The 16,144-nt window shown below is 48.5% G+C and overlaps 2 protein-coding genes and 1 long non-coding RNA gene across 6 annotated transcripts in view; 1 reads left to right on the top strand and 2 right to left on the bottom strand.

The window, feature by feature from the left end:
- Nucleotides 1-166: 166 nt before the first annotated feature.
- CUNH12orf43 (chromosome unknown C12orf43 homolog) lies at nucleotides 167-14,426 on the bottom strand. Of its 3 annotated transcripts, none has more exons than XM_015505182.2 (6): nucleotides 14,244-14,426; nucleotides 5,801-5,843; nucleotides 5,535-5,633; nucleotides 2,233-2,306; nucleotides 1,613-1,703; nucleotides 167-1,110 (listed from the first exon to the last, which is right to left on the bottom strand). In XM_015505182.2, exons 1-6 carry the CDS (start codon nucleotides 14,383-14,385, stop codon nucleotides 756-758), a joined length of 804 nt encoding a protein of 267 aa, XP_015360668.1. In that variant the 5' UTR covers nucleotides 14,386-14,426; the 3' UTR covers nucleotides 167-755. The 3 variants fall into 3 exon arrangements, with proteins under 3 accessions (XP_015360668.1, XP_015360669.1, XP_015360667.1); XM_015505183.2 differs by lacking the exon at nucleotides 14,244-14,426 and adding an exon at nucleotides 10,594-10,776 and having other exon boundaries at nucleotides 167-1,107; XM_015505181.2 differs by lacking the exon at nucleotides 14,244-14,426 and adding an exon at nucleotides 10,594-10,775.
- Nucleotides 12,427-16,144, bottom strand: part of LOC107158691 (2'-5'-oligoadenylate synthase-like protein 1) — a 19,136-nt gene continuing 15,418 nt past the window's right edge. For both annotated transcript variants that reach the window (XM_015505178.2, XM_048785682.1), the window contains 2 exons: nucleotides 12,949-13,580; nucleotides 12,427-12,808 (listed from right to left, as the gene is read on the bottom strand). In XM_015505178.2, the coding sequence (XP_015360664.1) occupies nucleotides 13,080-13,580 (501 nt within the window). In that variant the 3' untranslated portion in view covers nucleotides 12,427-12,808; nucleotides 12,949-13,079. The remainder of the gene's footprint in view (nucleotides 12,809-12,948; nucleotides 13,581-16,144) is intronic.
- LOC125611278 overlaps nucleotides 13,127-16,144 on the top strand; it is a 4,562-nt gene continuing 1,544 nt past the window's right edge. Inside the window, exon 1 of the long non-coding RNA XR_007341421.1 lies at nucleotides 13,127-13,265. This is a non-coding gene — a long non-coding RNA (uncharacterized LOC125611278). The remainder of the gene's footprint in view (nucleotides 13,266-16,144) is intronic.

The following is a 16,144-nucleotide window of genomic DNA, read 5'->3' as shown; positions in this document are numbered from 1 at the left end:
TTTTTGGTACCAGGGATTGAACTCTGGGGCACTCAGCTATATCCCCAGCCCTATTTTGTATTCTATTTATAGACAGGGTGTCAATGAGTTGCTCGGTGTCTTACTTTTGCTGAGGCTGGCTTTGAACTCGCCAATCTTCATGCCTCAGCCTCCCAAGCTGCTGGGATTATAGGTGTGGGCCACTGTGCCCGGACTGACAATTTATTTTTGATGAATTAGTTGGCTCGGAGACATCATTGTGTATGATAAATTCATAAATGTGGAGAAAGAAAATTCTGGAGAATGGCACAAGGGGGTGGAATCTTTCCTCTTTTGCAGTTCTACCAAGCTTATGTGGGCTAGAGGGAGGAGCACAGAGGTTTCCCTGGGCCTTGGCACCTTGGGGGCTCCTTCCCTCATTTTCTAAAGACATTTTCTACACCAAGCTGAAGAGGTCGGGGAGGGAGAGAGAACTTGCCCATCTCAGAGGGTAAGAGGGAGATGACAACTTTAACACTCGGCCACTAGTCTTGAAGAGCTGGAAGACTCTTTCCTGAGGCCATGGAATGTTCTGGAACCACAGGTCCACCCCGGCCCTCCGTGGAAACATGGGGATAGGCCTTGCTGAGGCTTCTCTGCCCAGACTCTGGGCCAGGCCCCAAACACTGTCAGGTCTGTGGGTGGAGGCAGCTTGCCAGCCAGGTGCTCTCAGGTGGAATTGCGGTCCGCTGCCCTTGGGTGCCTTGTCCTCAAGCCAGGGACGGCGCCCAGACTGGTCAGTGGGCAGGTGCAGCGGCTGTGCTCTTTGCTGGTGAAAATGGTGACGCCTCGCTGGCTTTCTTTGCCTTTTTCTTCCTTTTCTTCTTTTTGGTCCCCAGTGATACCGGGTCCCCATTGGCCCTCCCTGACTCCCTTTCCTGGGTCTGGACCGAGGTCCTGCGGGCGGGGCTGGTGGCTGCAGCTGAGCCAGCGCCCGCCCCCTCCTGGGCTTTCCTCCTCAGCCTCCTTTTCTTCTTCTTGGCCTCCGTCTCCACCTTGACAGGAACGTGGATGGCCGACTCCTGCAGAATGTCCGAGGCTGACACAGCCGCCTCCCGGCACCGCTGCCACTCCCCATCACTGTCCTCACTGCTGCAAGGGGAGGGTAGTGTAGGTCAGCTGCGGTCAGGGCAGGTCCCAAAGTTGCCTTCCGCCGCCCCCCCTTGGTCAGAGTCTAAGATGGAGGCAGTTCGAGAGCGAGCACAGGCTTGGGAGTGGGGCACACCTGGGCTCTAGTCTTCTCTGCCAGAAACCCTGTGACCTACACCTCATTAAGTGACTTAACCTCTCTGACCCTTAGTATCTTCATCTAGAAAATGGGGATCTTAGAATCCAGACCTCACAGGGATGTCTTAGGAGGCAAATACAAGAAAATAAGGAGTCTGACCCAAAATGAGTGCTTAAAAAAGTACAGATCCACCCCAAAGAAGCCCAAAACACCCTGCCTGCTGGGTGTGCCTCTCCAGTTACCTGACAGGCCCCTTCCGTGGCCTGTTGGTCTGGCGTCTGCTTCATTGCACCAGGGGGACGGCCAAGACAGCCAAGACGGGAGGAGAAGACAGGAGGGGCTGTGAGGAGAGGAGTGGACTCTCACCTGGAGGTGGAGGGCTGGCGCTTTGGGCGGGGGCGGGGAGAAGCTTCCTCTTCGGGGCCTCCAGGGATGGATGTGAAGAAAAGGCGAAAGCCTAAGATTCACAGGGGCAAAGTCAGCGCTGCTGGATGCCAACCTCTCCTCTCCCGGGTGCTGAGGCTGACGGCCTCTGCCCTCAAGGAGCCCCTGGTGCAGAGCTGAAGACCTGGGAGTCATCGTGGTGCGACTGCAAACTGAGGCCTCATCTGAGAGAGGCCTGCTCCATACCTGATGGGCCAGGACATGCAGTGTTTGCAGGGCGGCAGCTGCCAGATTGGGGCAGTGAGCCCTCAGAAGCTTCTGGAAGTCACTAGTTAAGCCTCCCAGTACCTAAGGCAGCCTCCAATGAGCTCACAGAGCTGGGCAGGGCAATGGACTCAGGGGGGAGCCTGCTCCTGCTCAGGGTCAGACAGAGGAGCTTAGTGCAGACAAGTGACTCTGTCTCAGAGCCTCAGTTCCCTGTCTGTGCCTGGGGTATCGTCACCCGCCTTAGGGCAGGGCCTGAGTGGGTGAAAGGACATAAAACACCCAACTGTCTGCCCAGCTCTAGGTCACAACAGCTGCTGTTTGCAGTGACTACTCACCATCATCCTCCGGGGCCACCTTGTGTTTCTTAGCTGTCTTTGGCGCCTTCACTACCTCTGAGATGGTAATGGAGCTAAGGGGAGAGGAGACGGTTGATTAGGGTGTGATTTGGGGTAATGACAAAAGCAATTTTTGTTCTTAAATTTAAAATACATTTATTTTTAAGTGGAGGCGATGTGGCACATGATCCTAAATGCAAAAGTGGAGACCACACTGGCCTGGTAAGAAGGCTGAACCTTCAGCCATGACAGCGCAACAGCAATAGCCCCTTCTGATTCTGCAAGGTTTCTTTTGTTTAAACGTTACCATAATTCCAGAAAGTACTGAAGAACTTTTAAAGATACAGTACCAAAAAAAAAAAAAAAAAAAAAAAAAAGTAATTTCAACAGGGCAGAGAAAAAAAATGGGAGAAAGAACAGGAAGAGCCGGAAGTGTGATGAGGGAGTCTTTCCTATGTACTTTACTTACTGGAGAAAGGCCATAGATTTTGCTTTGAGCTTACTGCAGAATAGCATGAAAAGGGAAATAGGACCAGTCTAGAGAAGTGGTTCAGAAGTCAGCTTCTAGAACAGGGCAGAGCTGCTCATTTTTTTCCTTCTTTTTTTTTGGACCACTGAGCCACATCCCCAGACTCCTCCCCACCTTTAAAAAATTTTTTTATTTAGAGACAGGGTCTCACTAAATTGCTTAGCGCCTCACTAAATTGCTGATGCTGACTTTGAACTTGCAATTCCGCTCCCAAGCCTCTGGGATTACAGGTATGTGCCGCCGTGCCCAGCTTTTTCTTCATTTTAAAAGAGTTTGAGATAAATATAGATTGACAGGCAGTTTCAAGAAATAATAAAGATTCCAAATACCATGCAAAACTACAGTACAACATCATAACCAGGAAACTGAAATTGATACAATTCACTGACATTAGTCAGACTCCAGAGTCCTCTGCGCTTTTGTGATACTGAGGATTGAACCCAGAGGTGGTGTACCACTTAGCTCCATCCCCAGTCCATATTACTTTGAGACAGCATCTTGCTAGATTGCCCAGGCTGGCCTTGAACTCGCCATCTTCCTGCCTCAGCCTTCTAAGTGTCTGGGATTGCAGCCATACCCACTGCGCCCAGCAGAGGCCTGGGTTTTGGATGCTGGCTTTGTTACTTACTGCTGTGACCCTCTGGCAAACGACTCCACTTGTCTGAGTCTCTGTCACATTTCTGTAACTGGGAGCAACAACGGTCCCTTCCTATTAGGGCTGTCAAAAGGATCAGATGAGAAAATGGATGTGGAGCCCTTGGCACAGAGCCGGCCACAGCAGGTTCTCAGGACACAGGAGCCATGGGGGGTGGTGGTGGTGGAGATGATGACGTCATCAGCTTCCTAGAACCTCTCACAGAAACCAGCCACAGCTCTCTAGAGGCAGAGGCCAGGAGGTGGGTCCTGCTGTCTGCTGAGGCAGAGTCATGCCCTGCAGGACCAGCGCTCTCTGCCATTGCAGCAGACCTGTGGCGTGCGCTCAGCGCTTTTCCGAACTTCCCTCTGCATAAGCCACAGGCATCTCCCAAAGCCCTGTGCAGGGAAAGAATTTGGGGAGAGGGAGTGGAGATGATGCTGTCCAGGCCCTAGTCTCTGACCTGACAGAGCGGCTCAGTGTAGGTCCCTGGGTGCATGTGGCAATGCCTGGAGACACAGTTGTTTGTCATGACTGGTGGGGCAGGTGCCATTAGCACCTCCTAGGTTGAGGTCAGAGAGGCTGTTGAGCATCCTGTGATGTGAAAAGCAGCCCATAACAAAGAGTTATCCGGTCAAAAATGTCCAGTGTCCAGGTTGAGATGTCCGATCTAATAGAAGGAACCAGCTAGGGTATCATTTTGGAGAGAAACATGAAGCAGTACAGGGACTATTCTGGCCATGGTGACGAGCATTCTGCTGGACTGCCACCCAGGGAAGCATCTGTGCTGGTTCAATGCAAAGCCAAACGGTCACGCAGAAAAACTGCTCCCTCAGGCTGAGTTGACCTGGCCTTCCTCAAGCCCCTTCTGATCCTGGAGTTGGGGACCTGGAACCAGTGCCGTGGGGGCTCAGGCTGCTGGGCTCTGGCCCTCTGGTCAGCCTCACAAGAACAGCTGTTCCACACGTGGGAAGGCCCATCTGTCGTTTTGCATATTTACTTCAAATTGAAGGACCATGGCCCCAAGTGCTCTTCTCCTTTCAAAACCTGCCAGGACTGTCAATTAGAAATGGACGAGGAGCAGCCTGCCCTGCGATGTGTTCCACAGTACGGGTACTGATCTATGAGGCCAGGCCACATACTGTGGCTGAATGAGTTTGGAAAACGCAGGGCCAAGCAAATGACACAGGTTTCCCCGCCACAGCAGCTCCCGGAGCCCTGAATCCACTGTAATGACCCTCATTCTCCAGGGGCACGTGGATACATGTGGACTGCAGTGTTTCTCAAACTTCTTTGCTGTTGGATCCCTTCTTCTAGAGCTGCACTTTGGGCCAGGCCTACTGTCTGCATGTCTGTGCAGCCCTAAAATTTCTATGTCGAAATCCTAACCTCAAGGTGATGGTGTTAGGAGGTGAGGTCTCTAGAGGTGCTTAGGCCACGGGCCTGGGGCTCTCGTGAATGGGATTCATGCCTTTGCAAAAGAAGCTTGAGAGAGAGACCGTCTGTCCCTTTCCGCCATGTGGGAAGATGGTTAGAAGGTGCCATCTGTCAACTAAGAAGAGGGCCTTGCTAGACACTGAGTCTGCCGGTGCCTTGATCTTGGACTTCCCAGTATCCAAAATGTTTATAAGCTACGTTGTTTATGGAATTTTACTATAGTCGCCTGGATGGACTAAAATAGGTAGCATTCTTGGTACTCGCTTTGGGAATGCCAACCTGATTCTTTAAAGGCTAACCTTTCTTTTTATTTCTTTTCTATTTTTTTCTAAACAAGTATGTTCATTTGAATAAAATGAAGCGAATGGTTATTAATTTTGGGGTCAATCATTTTCTTTTCCTCAATTCCTGCTTCTCCTCAGGGTTCCTCTTATCCCATGATAGCAGGATAAGGCAGGGGTAACAAACACTTTAACCGTGAAGTCACACACAGCTGGGTGAGGCCCATCTCTGCCCCTTGCTCCCTGTTACCTCAAGAAAACACATCTCCTTGCTGACAGCCTGCTTCCTCACCGGGGGTAAGGACATCAGCATGACCTATATGACGTGTTGCTTATGAATGCACTGAGGAGACCAATGCTACACCCCGAGCTCCCAGCCAGTGTGTCCACTGCACTGGTGTCTACGTACACTTTGGCTCACCTGTCCAGCAGGGCTCCCAGCTTCTTGGCTACGTGGGCTCGGAACTCGGGGGTGGTCTGAAGTTCGTTGCCATCTTGTTCGTGCTCATCCACTTTATGCCTGTGACAGATACACAAGAAGCTCATTTCCTGCTGGCCCAGGAGCCGCCCCATGGGGTAGAGACTCCCTGCGTCCATCTCACTCTGACAGCCAGACTAGCATCTAACCCAGCAGCGGGCAGTATCTGCCGATGAGTCAAGGGAACTGCTCTACTGAGGGCGCAGTACCTGAGGCTCAGTCGGGGGACTGGCAACTTGTTATTTGCAGCATCTGTGGAAAAATGAAAATTGAGGAATTAGAGGCAACAACAATAAAAACATCTATTTGTGACAGGGACTTTTTAAAGTGATTTACATGGGTGACTAGGGAATCATCTCCAAGCTCCATTAGAAAGATTACCATTATCCCCACCTGAAGAGGGAGGGAGATTCAAGGAAAGGCAAAATCAACTTGGGCAGCATCTAACAGCCAATTTAACAGAGCTGGGAGGGGACACAGGCCACCTGGCTCCAGAGGCCCCTGTCCACCACTGTGTTGAACAGACAAGTCTAAGTGTAATTTGTACAATTTGTTAAATGCCTACTACGTGCCTGGTTGTGTGCTAAGTGCTGCAGGAGAAGATGGAAGAAGGTGGCTCTTTGTGCTGATCGCATGTTTCAAGCCAAAACACTGGGACTGTCTGGCCTGGTGGTCATTCACTCAACCAAACACCTACTGCCTTTTAATCACCAGGTCTCTCAGTTGCTGAACAACTGAGAGGCTATTCCTGTTTCCATGCAGCTTGCATTCTAGACAGATAACAAACATGTAAAAACTCACTATAAAATTGGATAATGGCCAGTAAATTAAAAAAAGCAAAACAATGCAGAGGAGAGAGGTGGGCTGTGCTGGGGGTGGGGGTCACTGTATAAAGGTGGGCAGGTACAGTTTCTCTGGTATGGTAACAGTGGAACAGATATCAGAGAGGTAAGGGAGTGAACCAAGTGGATACCTGGAGAGAGCCTTCCAGGCAGAGGGAGGGGCATCTGCAAAGGCCCTGAGGCAGGAACTGTCTGGAGTATGAGAACCAGCAAGAAGGCCAGTGTGGCGGGGACCCACCCAGCCAGCAGGGGCCCAATAGAGATGAAGAACTCCTGGGGGTCGCATCACAGAGGGCCCCCATGTGGGTCAATGTGAGGATCTGGGCTTTGAAGATGAGCAGCCACTGGAGGATTCTGGCCAGAAGGGGGACATAAACTGACTTAGATTTTTATATAACATCTGTGGCCACTGTGAGGAGTGAGAGCAGAGTGGGGCAAGGGCAGACGCAGGGAGTCCCCTGCAATGATTGGGAATCCTGATACACACAGTTTCAAGGTGGAGTCCACAGGATGTACTAATGGACTGGACACAGGTGTCAGAGATGAGCACAAGACAGCTCGGAGGCTTTTGGCATGGATAATGGGACAAAATGGGCTTGTGCCTTTAAGGAGCCAACTGAGCAGAATGGATGCATGGCACCAGGCTGGGTGTAGGGGCACGGTGTGTTAAAAGACTCCAGCGGCCCTGCTATGCCTACGCCATGATACAGTCACATGTGTGTGATTGCAGGCATGCCGTGATCTGTGCTGATGTGCCCTGGAGCACACCAAAACTGCAAAAAGTGCCTGATGCTCCTAGAGGAGAGTGTGTGGAGCCAGCGGGATGTCTTTACAGGCACAAGGAGGAAGACCGTCTCTTGCCATGGACGAGAGAGGAACCATCACATCAGGTCCTGCCGTGGAACACAGCATTACTCACCTCCCCAGGGAGGCAGCTCGGTGGAGTCCTGGCTCTGACACTAACAAGCTGTGTGACTCTGGGCAAGACACTTTATATCCCTGAGCCTGTGTTCTCCTCATCTACTATGGGGTAAGATCACCCACCTTCTAGAGTTAGTGTTATGGACACACTGCATGTTCACCTTCTTGCATTTGAAACACAGGGTTTGTTATTATTATTATTTTCTTTCTATTTCTATCTCCTAGGACTGTGCTTTGATTTGAAATAAAAGTTGTACAAATGAATCAAAGTATGTAATTGGTGCCCCCAAATTTAAGTGGTTTGAAGGTCTGGTGACCTGTTCCTCATCACTACAGTTAAAAGCTGTATCTGAAGGCTGCACTCATAAAAACAGTGACTTACATTTCCACATGGTCAGAGGCCAAAGGGTGAGAGTTTAGTCCACAAAAAACACTTGTCTGTGGCAGGGAGTGACATACCAGAGAAACAGAATATGGGCTTAGAGTCTGAGCGGTCTAGATTTACACCTGGGTCTGCACTTTCACAAGGCAAGTGACCTTGGCCAAAGGTACTTCATCTTCAGTTTTTTCATCTATAAACTGAGGCTGATAATACCCTGTTTGTGGAATTGCTGGAAAGATTGAACCAGACAACACAAAGTATGTAGAATAAGAGCACATGGGGCTGGGGTAGAGCACTTGTCTAGCACAGGTGAGGTGCTGGGTTTGATCCTTAGCACCACATAAAAAAATAAAATAAAGGTTACTGTGTCCACCTACAACTAAAAACAAACATTAAAAAAAAAAAAGCACACATTATGGTGACATTATTATTAGAATCGCCCAAGACTGTCTAAGGTCCAGCATCTTGCCTGGCACATAGTAGGTGCTCAATAAAGAAAAGTACTTATTATTAGCACCTACATGTATTTTCATAGCAGAGAATTTTTCTCCTCCTGGTACTAGATTGGAACTAGGGCCTTGGACTTACTAGTCAGGTGCTTTACTCCAGAGCCAGCTCCCCACCCCCCTTTTATCTCCTGAGCCAGGCTGTTTTCAAACTTGTGATCCTCCTGCCTTAGCCTCTAATGCAGCTGGGAACAGGTGTGCACCCTGACACCCAGCCTAGCAGGGGATTTATAATGTCACAAAAACAATGAATTGAAAAGCTGGTACCTTGCATACCACTTCTCAGGTGTTCATCTCTTACCACTGTGTTAGAGTCTGTAAACAAGTCTGGATGGCGCCTGGCATTTTGCCAGAGGGAGTGGTTTGTGAAGTAACGCCAGTGAGCCATTAAGTGTGGAGATTCCTTATTGGTTGACTGCTGAATCTAGTTTATGTTAATTAAGATAAGCTGTGTGGAATGTATATATACGTCTCCTGTCCTACAATAAACGGCTCCCACTCCTGCTGTATCAATCTACACAAGTTGTTTGTCACCCCCCGGTTATTTTGCTGCAGCCGGACTGCGGCACCACTGCCCACAGAAACCCTTTAGACTGGGAGTTGGCTGTAATCCCGGCCTCTCTCATCAGTGAGGTGCCCATTGTGCGAATTCATTTATTCGAGCCCTGTGCTAAGGTCCTGGGAATACCATGGTGAAAGAACAGGCCATGAAGTTCATATCACATAACCTCTCAATAAGTATTTGTGCAGCAAATATTGGCTAGGGATGCAGAATTAAAGGGGAAAAAGATAAGACAAATAAAGAGGTAAATTGCAGGAAAAGATGAAAGTACTATTTACAAAGGGAATCACACAAAGAATGATGGGGGCACACACAAGGCAGGTAACCCCAACTTGAAAGACTGAGAGAGCTTTCCCAAAGTGGTTTTGTCTCGTTACATTAAAGGATGAGCAAGAGTTAAGTCTGGGGGAGAGGCAAGCAGTCCATGTACAGAAATCAACCACACATTTGCCACCATTTACCGGGCCTTTCCTATGTGCCAAGCACTGCAGATGCATCATCTCAGTAACTTCCCAACCTTATAAGAGGAAATTCAGGTACAGCAGGATGTAAACAGTATGCTCAAGTTCTTACTGCTAGTGAGTGGAAATGGAGACAGAGAAGCAGATTTGTCTACCAAAACTGCAGGAAAAACTGCAGTTCTCCGTGTTCAGAGGTAAGTGGGTAGGGTGTAGTTTGGCCTCTACCTGTGGGAAGTGGAGAATGGCAAGAGCACTAGGGAGAAACAGGCAGGGAATGGGTGACCAAATATATGGATTTTAACCTTTCTTTGCTTTGGTTTTCTTTTTTTAATTTTATTTACTTATTTAGTTAGTTGTAGTTGGACATAATACCTTTATTTTATTTGTTTATTTTTATGTGGTGCTGAGGATCCAACCCAGAGCCTCGAACATGCTAGACAAACGCTCTACCACTGAGCCCCAGCCCCAGCCCTTTGCCTTAATTTTCTTTAGCAGCACCGTGAAGCCTGGATCCCTTCTCAGAATGTTTCAGGTCATAAAATGCAACATACTGACTTATGGAAAACCCCAATAACGCTGAAATTTAGCTCTCTTAATAGTAAACAATCAAATTTATGATATTAGTGCATATGCTTCTTTATTAATGCAGATCTTTATTAAATAAGATCTAGTAATGGGTCTAAAATTCACTGTTTTTTAAAGCAAGGGGATGAGTATAAATGACCTCTTTCCAACATACTGTGAATAAGAAAAATATTTTGATATATGGACAAAGATTGTAATGCAATTCGAAAATCTGGTGATTCATGTTGTAACAAAGTAACAGGTATCGTCAAAGCAACTGTGACTTGTTGCTCATGCGCACGACAGAAAGAGCTGCTACATTTTAGTTAGGGGTTAATGAAAATAAAGATGCAATATTTTTTGCCACTTCAAATACAAGGACCCTAAGGATTCTAACCACGATTATGTTGAGGGATTTCAGATTTAATCCCAGGGCACTAGAGAGCCGGTCACACAAGGTCTGAGAGACGTGGACAGAGCTCGTCGGCGTCCAGAGGGTGGGGAATGCACTGCAGGCGCGGAAAGGCTGGACGCGAAAATGCAGGGAGCGGGGCTGCCAGTCCTCTCAGAGAGGAGGCTGTAAGGATGCCCTGCAGAAAATGCAGTCGAGAGACATTGAGGTGTCTCAGTTTCTCCCGCTGGGACCACGGAACGACCCTCCCTACTGCACCTTGAATGGGGACTCCCTCCTCACCACCCATGCTCTCAGGTCCTATGGGAAGAACTCACGCCCCACGGACAGCCTCCCAGAACACGCCCCCTACCGGCTCGTGGTTTCTCTGCTCCCCGCGGGTGCTGCTCCAGGTCCCAGGCCGGCATCGCAGCCTCACGGCACCGCGCCAGCTCCTCCTCCTCGCTGCTGCTACTGCTCTCAGAATCGCTCACGGCGCCACCGGGGGCCGCCATCTTGGGCTACCACAAAGGATCGCGGGAACGCCTCTATTGTGGGCCCGCCCACAGGGCCCCACGTGAGGGTGGAGAAGCGCAGGGCATTATGGGGATTGTAGTCCTCAGATTCAGGCACGCTGTGGGCCCCGAACTGTGCTAGAAGGTGGAGGCTGTCCTCCAACGTGAGCGCGTGAACAATCCAAGAGATGAACTTCTCCAGTCTTGTCTTGATGAGAAAAATGAGACCCACAAGGCTGAAGGGAATTGCCTGAGGTCACACCACATTCCAACCACGTTCAGGTTTTGATCCCAGGTAGTTTAGACATTATTTATTTATTCCAGTAATTTTATTTTTTTTTAAAGAGAGAGTGAGAGAGGGAGAGAGAAAGAATTTTAATATTTATTTTTTAGTTATCGGCAGACACAACATTTTTGTTTGTATGTGGTGCTGAGGATCGAACCCAGGCCGCACGCATGCCAGGCAAGCGGGCTACCGCTTGAGCCACATCCCAGCCCTATTCCAGTAATTTTAAGTCCATCTGTGGGTCAGAATCATCTTAGGGAACTTGTTAAACTGGGGATTTCTAATTCTAACTGAATTAGAATCTTTTTATCAGATTTGGGGCCCAGAAGTCTGTTATTTCTTCTAATACCTTGGGGCCTTGCTGCTGAGAGCTCAGTTCATGGCCCCAGTAGCAGCAGAATTCTTGGGAGCTTGTTAGAAATGCAGAAAAGTCGGGCTTCACCACGAACCTTCCAGATCAGAATCTGCATTCTGAGAAGCTCTTCCTGTGATTTGTGTGTAAAATGTGAGATGTATTGTCCTGGCTAATTCAGATGGGAAACTCGGCAGTTTTCCAGCCCAGGACTTTTCAATCAGTATTTAAAAAAATACTGATTCCCAGCACTGACCCAAGACAGACAAGTAAGAATCTCTGTGTCTAAGATATTCCACAGGTGAAAGATAAATCAAAATAAGTTTTGTCTTTTTGGAATGCTTTGTTTATTTCTTAGGATGAGTGTGTCAAAACATCATTCAAACAAATTCTCTGGCCTTGGATTTTCTATCAAAAAAAGAAAGAAAGAAAGGTAACTGCTCTGATCAGAATGTTTGTGTCCCCCAAATTCCTGTATTGAAATCCTGACCCCCCAAGGATTTCAGGAGGTGGGGCCTTTGGAAGGTGAGTAGGTCATGAGGGGCAGAACCCTCATGACTTGGATTAGTGGCCCTCATGAAAGAGACCTCCTCCTCACTTCATCCACCATGTTGTTGAAATTAATTAGTTGTTTATTTTAACATCTCTTCCACCATGTGAAGACACAGTGAGAAGCTGCCATCTAAGAACCAGGAAGAGGTCTTTACCACATAGCAAATCTCTTAGCACCTTGATCTTGAATTTCCCAGCCTTCAGAACTGTGAGAAATAAGCGTTTGTTATTTATAAGCCATTGAGTTCATGGTATTTTGTTAGAGCGACGCAAATGGACTAAGACTGATTTATTCAATAATTCATTCATTCATTTATTTCTTTTCGGTACTGGAGATTGAATCCCGGGGTACTTAACCACTGAGCCACATCCTCAGCCCTTTTTAAATGTTTTATTTAGAGACAGTTTCAATCCTGAGGGCTCAAATTTGAGAGGTTCAAATGATTAAATAATACCCATTAGGATAGCATCAGCACCTGTGGAAATGAACGACCACCCAAATGAGAACAGAGGTTGTTTATTCACAACTTTCAGGCACTATCCTTTGCCTTCCACAGAGACGCAGGGCAGGCAGGAGAATGGGAAAGCTTTACAGTGAACCTGACAAATGATGAAGGCTTCAGGCATAGCATGATCAAGCTGGTTATCGCTGGGAAGTTGTAGGTGCCAACTACAAGCAGACTACCTCTGTGATCGGTTTGGGGAGCTCATTTGGTTTTCTCTGGTTGGTCCTAAATGGAAAGTGAGTTCTAGGTGGTGTGGGAAATTAGATAAACGGCAGTGATTGACTTAGTCCTGGACTTGGTTCTGGGTTGGCTGCTGTGGAGGCTGTGGGTCAGAGTTTTACTGTCACATAGGATCTGGCCATGGGCCATTTGTATATTTATTTATTTATTTATTTTAGTTTTCGGTGGACACAACATCTTTGTTTGTATGTGGTGTTGAGGATCGAACCAGGGCCGCACGCATGCCAGGTGAGCGCGCTACCGCTTGAGCCACATCCCCAGCCCCCCATTTGTATATTTAGTCTCTCGCACCTCTTCCCCTCCCCTACTGGCAGGGCCAGTAGAGCTGTTGACAAAGTCGGTGAAGATGTGGCATCGGGGCCTGGATTAGAAGACAGAGAGGCAGACAGAGAAGCTTCCCGGAGGAAACTAGCTGGAGGGAAACCGAGCTTCTCCTGCCTTCTTCTCGGACAGAGTGAGAGTGTCGCTGTCTCCGACGCCGTAGTAGTCCAGACTGAACCAGTCCTGCAGGACGTGGCCCCGGAACTCCAGGCGCTGCAGCTCCCGGAGCAGGCCCTGCCGGTCCTCGATCTGCTCCTTCAGGCTGCGGACCAGGTGGGCGGGCTGGGCGGCGTAGGCGTGGCTCCCACCGTCCGGGCTCTTCACGAAGAGCTGGATCTCGGGGGAGACGGTGTCCAGCAGGCAGACGCTGGTGTGGGAGAAGATCCCGTAATAGGCCAGGGAGCAGTGACTGCGCAGGAGCTGCCGCTCGCCGCCGGGCTCCTGGAAGGACAGGCGCTGGAGGCCCGCGCAGCCCCGGCTCTGTCGGATCTTCTCCTTCATCTTCTTTATGGGCGCGTAAGGGTTCACCCAGAGGACGAGATCGGAGCGACCCCACTGCTGCACCGTCACCTGGATGTCTCTCGCTGACTGCAGGGAGGGGAGGGNATTCACTGTTTTTTAAAGCAAGGGGATGAGTATAAATGACCTCTTTCCAACATACTGTGAATAAGAAAAATATTTTGATATATGGACAAAGATTGTAATGCCAATTCGAAAATCTGGTGATTCATGTTGTAACAAAGTAACAGGTATCGTCAAAGCAACTGTGACTTGTTGCTCATGCGCACGACAGAAAGAGCTGCTACATTTTAGTTAGGGGTTAATGAAAATAAAGATGCAATATTTTTTGCCACTTCAAATACAAGGACCCTAAGGATTCTAACCACGATTATGTTGAGGGATTTCAGATTTAATCCCAGGGCACTAGAGAGCCGGTCACACAAGGTCTGAGAGACGTGGACAGAGCTCGTCGGCGTCCAGAGGGTGGGGAATGCACTGCAGGCGCGGAAAGGCTGGACGCGAAAATGCAGGGAGCGGGGCTGCCAGTCCTCTCAGAGAGGAGGCTGTAAGGATGCCCTGCAGAAAATGCAGTCGAGAGACATTGAGGTGTCTCAGTTTCTCCCGCTGGGACCACGGAACGACCCTCCCTACTGCACCTTGAATGGGGACTCCCTCCTCACCACCCATGCTCTCAGGTCCTATGGGAAGAACTCACGCCCCACGGACAGCCTCCCAGAACACGCCCCCTACCGGCTCGTGGTTTCTCTGCTCCCCGCGGGTGCTGCTCCAGGTCCCAGGCCGGCATCGCAGCCTCACGGCACCGCGCCAGCTCCTCCTCCTCGCTGCTGCTACTGCTCTCAGAATCGCTCACGGCGCCACCGGGGGCCGCCATCTTGGGCTACCACAAAGGATCGCGGGAACGCCTCTATTGTGGGCCCGCCCACAGGGCCCCACGTGAGGGTGGAGAAGCGCAGGGCATTATGGGGATTGTAGTCCTCAGATTCAGGCACGCTGTGGGCCCCGAACTGTGCTAGAAGGTGGAGGCTGTCCTCCAACGTGAGCGCGTGAACAATCCAAGAGATGAACTTCTCCAGTCTTGTCTTGATGAGAAAAATGAGACCCACAAGGCTGAAGGGAATTGCCTGAGGTCACACCACATTCCAACCACGTTCAGGTTTTGATCCCAGGTAGTTTAGACATTATTTATTTATTCCAGTAATTTTATTTTTTTTTAAAGAGAGAGTGAGAGAGGGAGAGAGAAAGAATTTTAATATTTATTTTTTAGTTATCGGCAGACACAACATTTTTGTTTGTATGTGGTGCTGAGGATCGAACCCAGGCCGCACGCATGCCAGGCAAGCGGGCTACCGCTTGAGCCACATCCCAGCCCTATTCCAGTAATTTTAAGTCCATCTGTGGGTCAGAATCATCTTAGGGAACTTGTTAAACTGGGGATTTCTAATTCTAACTGAATTAGAATCTTTTTATCAGATTTGGGGCCCAGAAGTCTGTTATTTCTTCTAATACCTTGGGGCCTTGCTGCTGAGAGCTCAGTTCATGGCCCCAGTAGCAGCAGAATTCTTGGGAGCTTGTTAGAAATGCAGAAAAGTCGGGCTTCACCACGAACCTTCCAGATCAGAATCTGCATTCTGAGAAGCTCTTCCTGTGATTTGTGTGTAAAATGTGAGATGTATTGTCCTGGCTAATTCAGATGGGAAACTCGGCAGTTTTCCAGCCCAGGACTTTTCAATCAGTATTTAAAAAAATACTGATTCCCAGCACTGACCCAAGACAGACAAGTAAGAATCTCTGTGTCTAAGATATTCCACAGGTGAAAGATAAATCAAAATAAGTTTTGTCTTTTTGGAATGCTTTGTTTATTTCTTAGGATGAGTGTGTCAAAACATCATTCAAACAAATTCTCTGGCCTTGGATTTTCTATCAAAAAAAGAAAGAAAGAAAGGTAACTGCTCTGATCAGAATGTTTGTGTCCCCCAAATTCCTGTATTGAAATCCTGACCCCCCAAGGATTTCAGGAGGTGGGGCCTTTGGAAGGTGAGTAGGTCATGAGGGGCAGAACCCTCATGACTTGGATTAGTGGCCCTCATGAAAGAGACCTCCTCCTCACTTCATCCACCATGTTGTTGAAATTAATTAGTTGTTTATTTTAACATCTCTTCCACCATGTGAAGACACAGTGAGAAGCTGCCATCTAAGAACCAGGAAGAGGTCTTTACCACATAGCAAATCTCTTAGCACCTTGATCTTGAATTTCCCAGCCTTCAGAACTGTGAGAAATAAGCGTTTGTTATTTATAAGCCATTGAGTTCATGGTATTTTGTTAGAGCGACGCAAATGGACTAAGACTGATTTATTCAATAATTCATTCATTCATTTATTTCTTTTCGGTACTGGAGATTGAATCCCGGGGTACTTAACCACTGAGCCCCAGCCCCAGCCCTTTGCCTTAATTTTCTTTAGCAGCACCGTGAAGCCTGGATCCCTTCTCAGAATGTTTCAGGTCATAAAATGCAACATACTGACTTATGGAAAACCCCAATAACGCTGAAATTTAGCTCTCTTAATAGTAAACAATCAAATTTATGATATTAGTGCATATGCTTCTTTATTAATGCAGATCTTTATTAAAT

Source organism: Marmota marmota, unplaced genomic scaffold, assembly GCF_001458135.2.
Source record: "Marmota marmota marmota unplaced genomic scaffold, marMar, whole genome shotgun sequence".
Taxonomy (NCBI): domain Eukaryota; kingdom Metazoa; phylum Chordata; class Mammalia; order Rodentia; family Sciuridae; genus Marmota; species Marmota marmota.
This window is presented reverse-complemented; position numbering and strand designations above follow the sequence as displayed.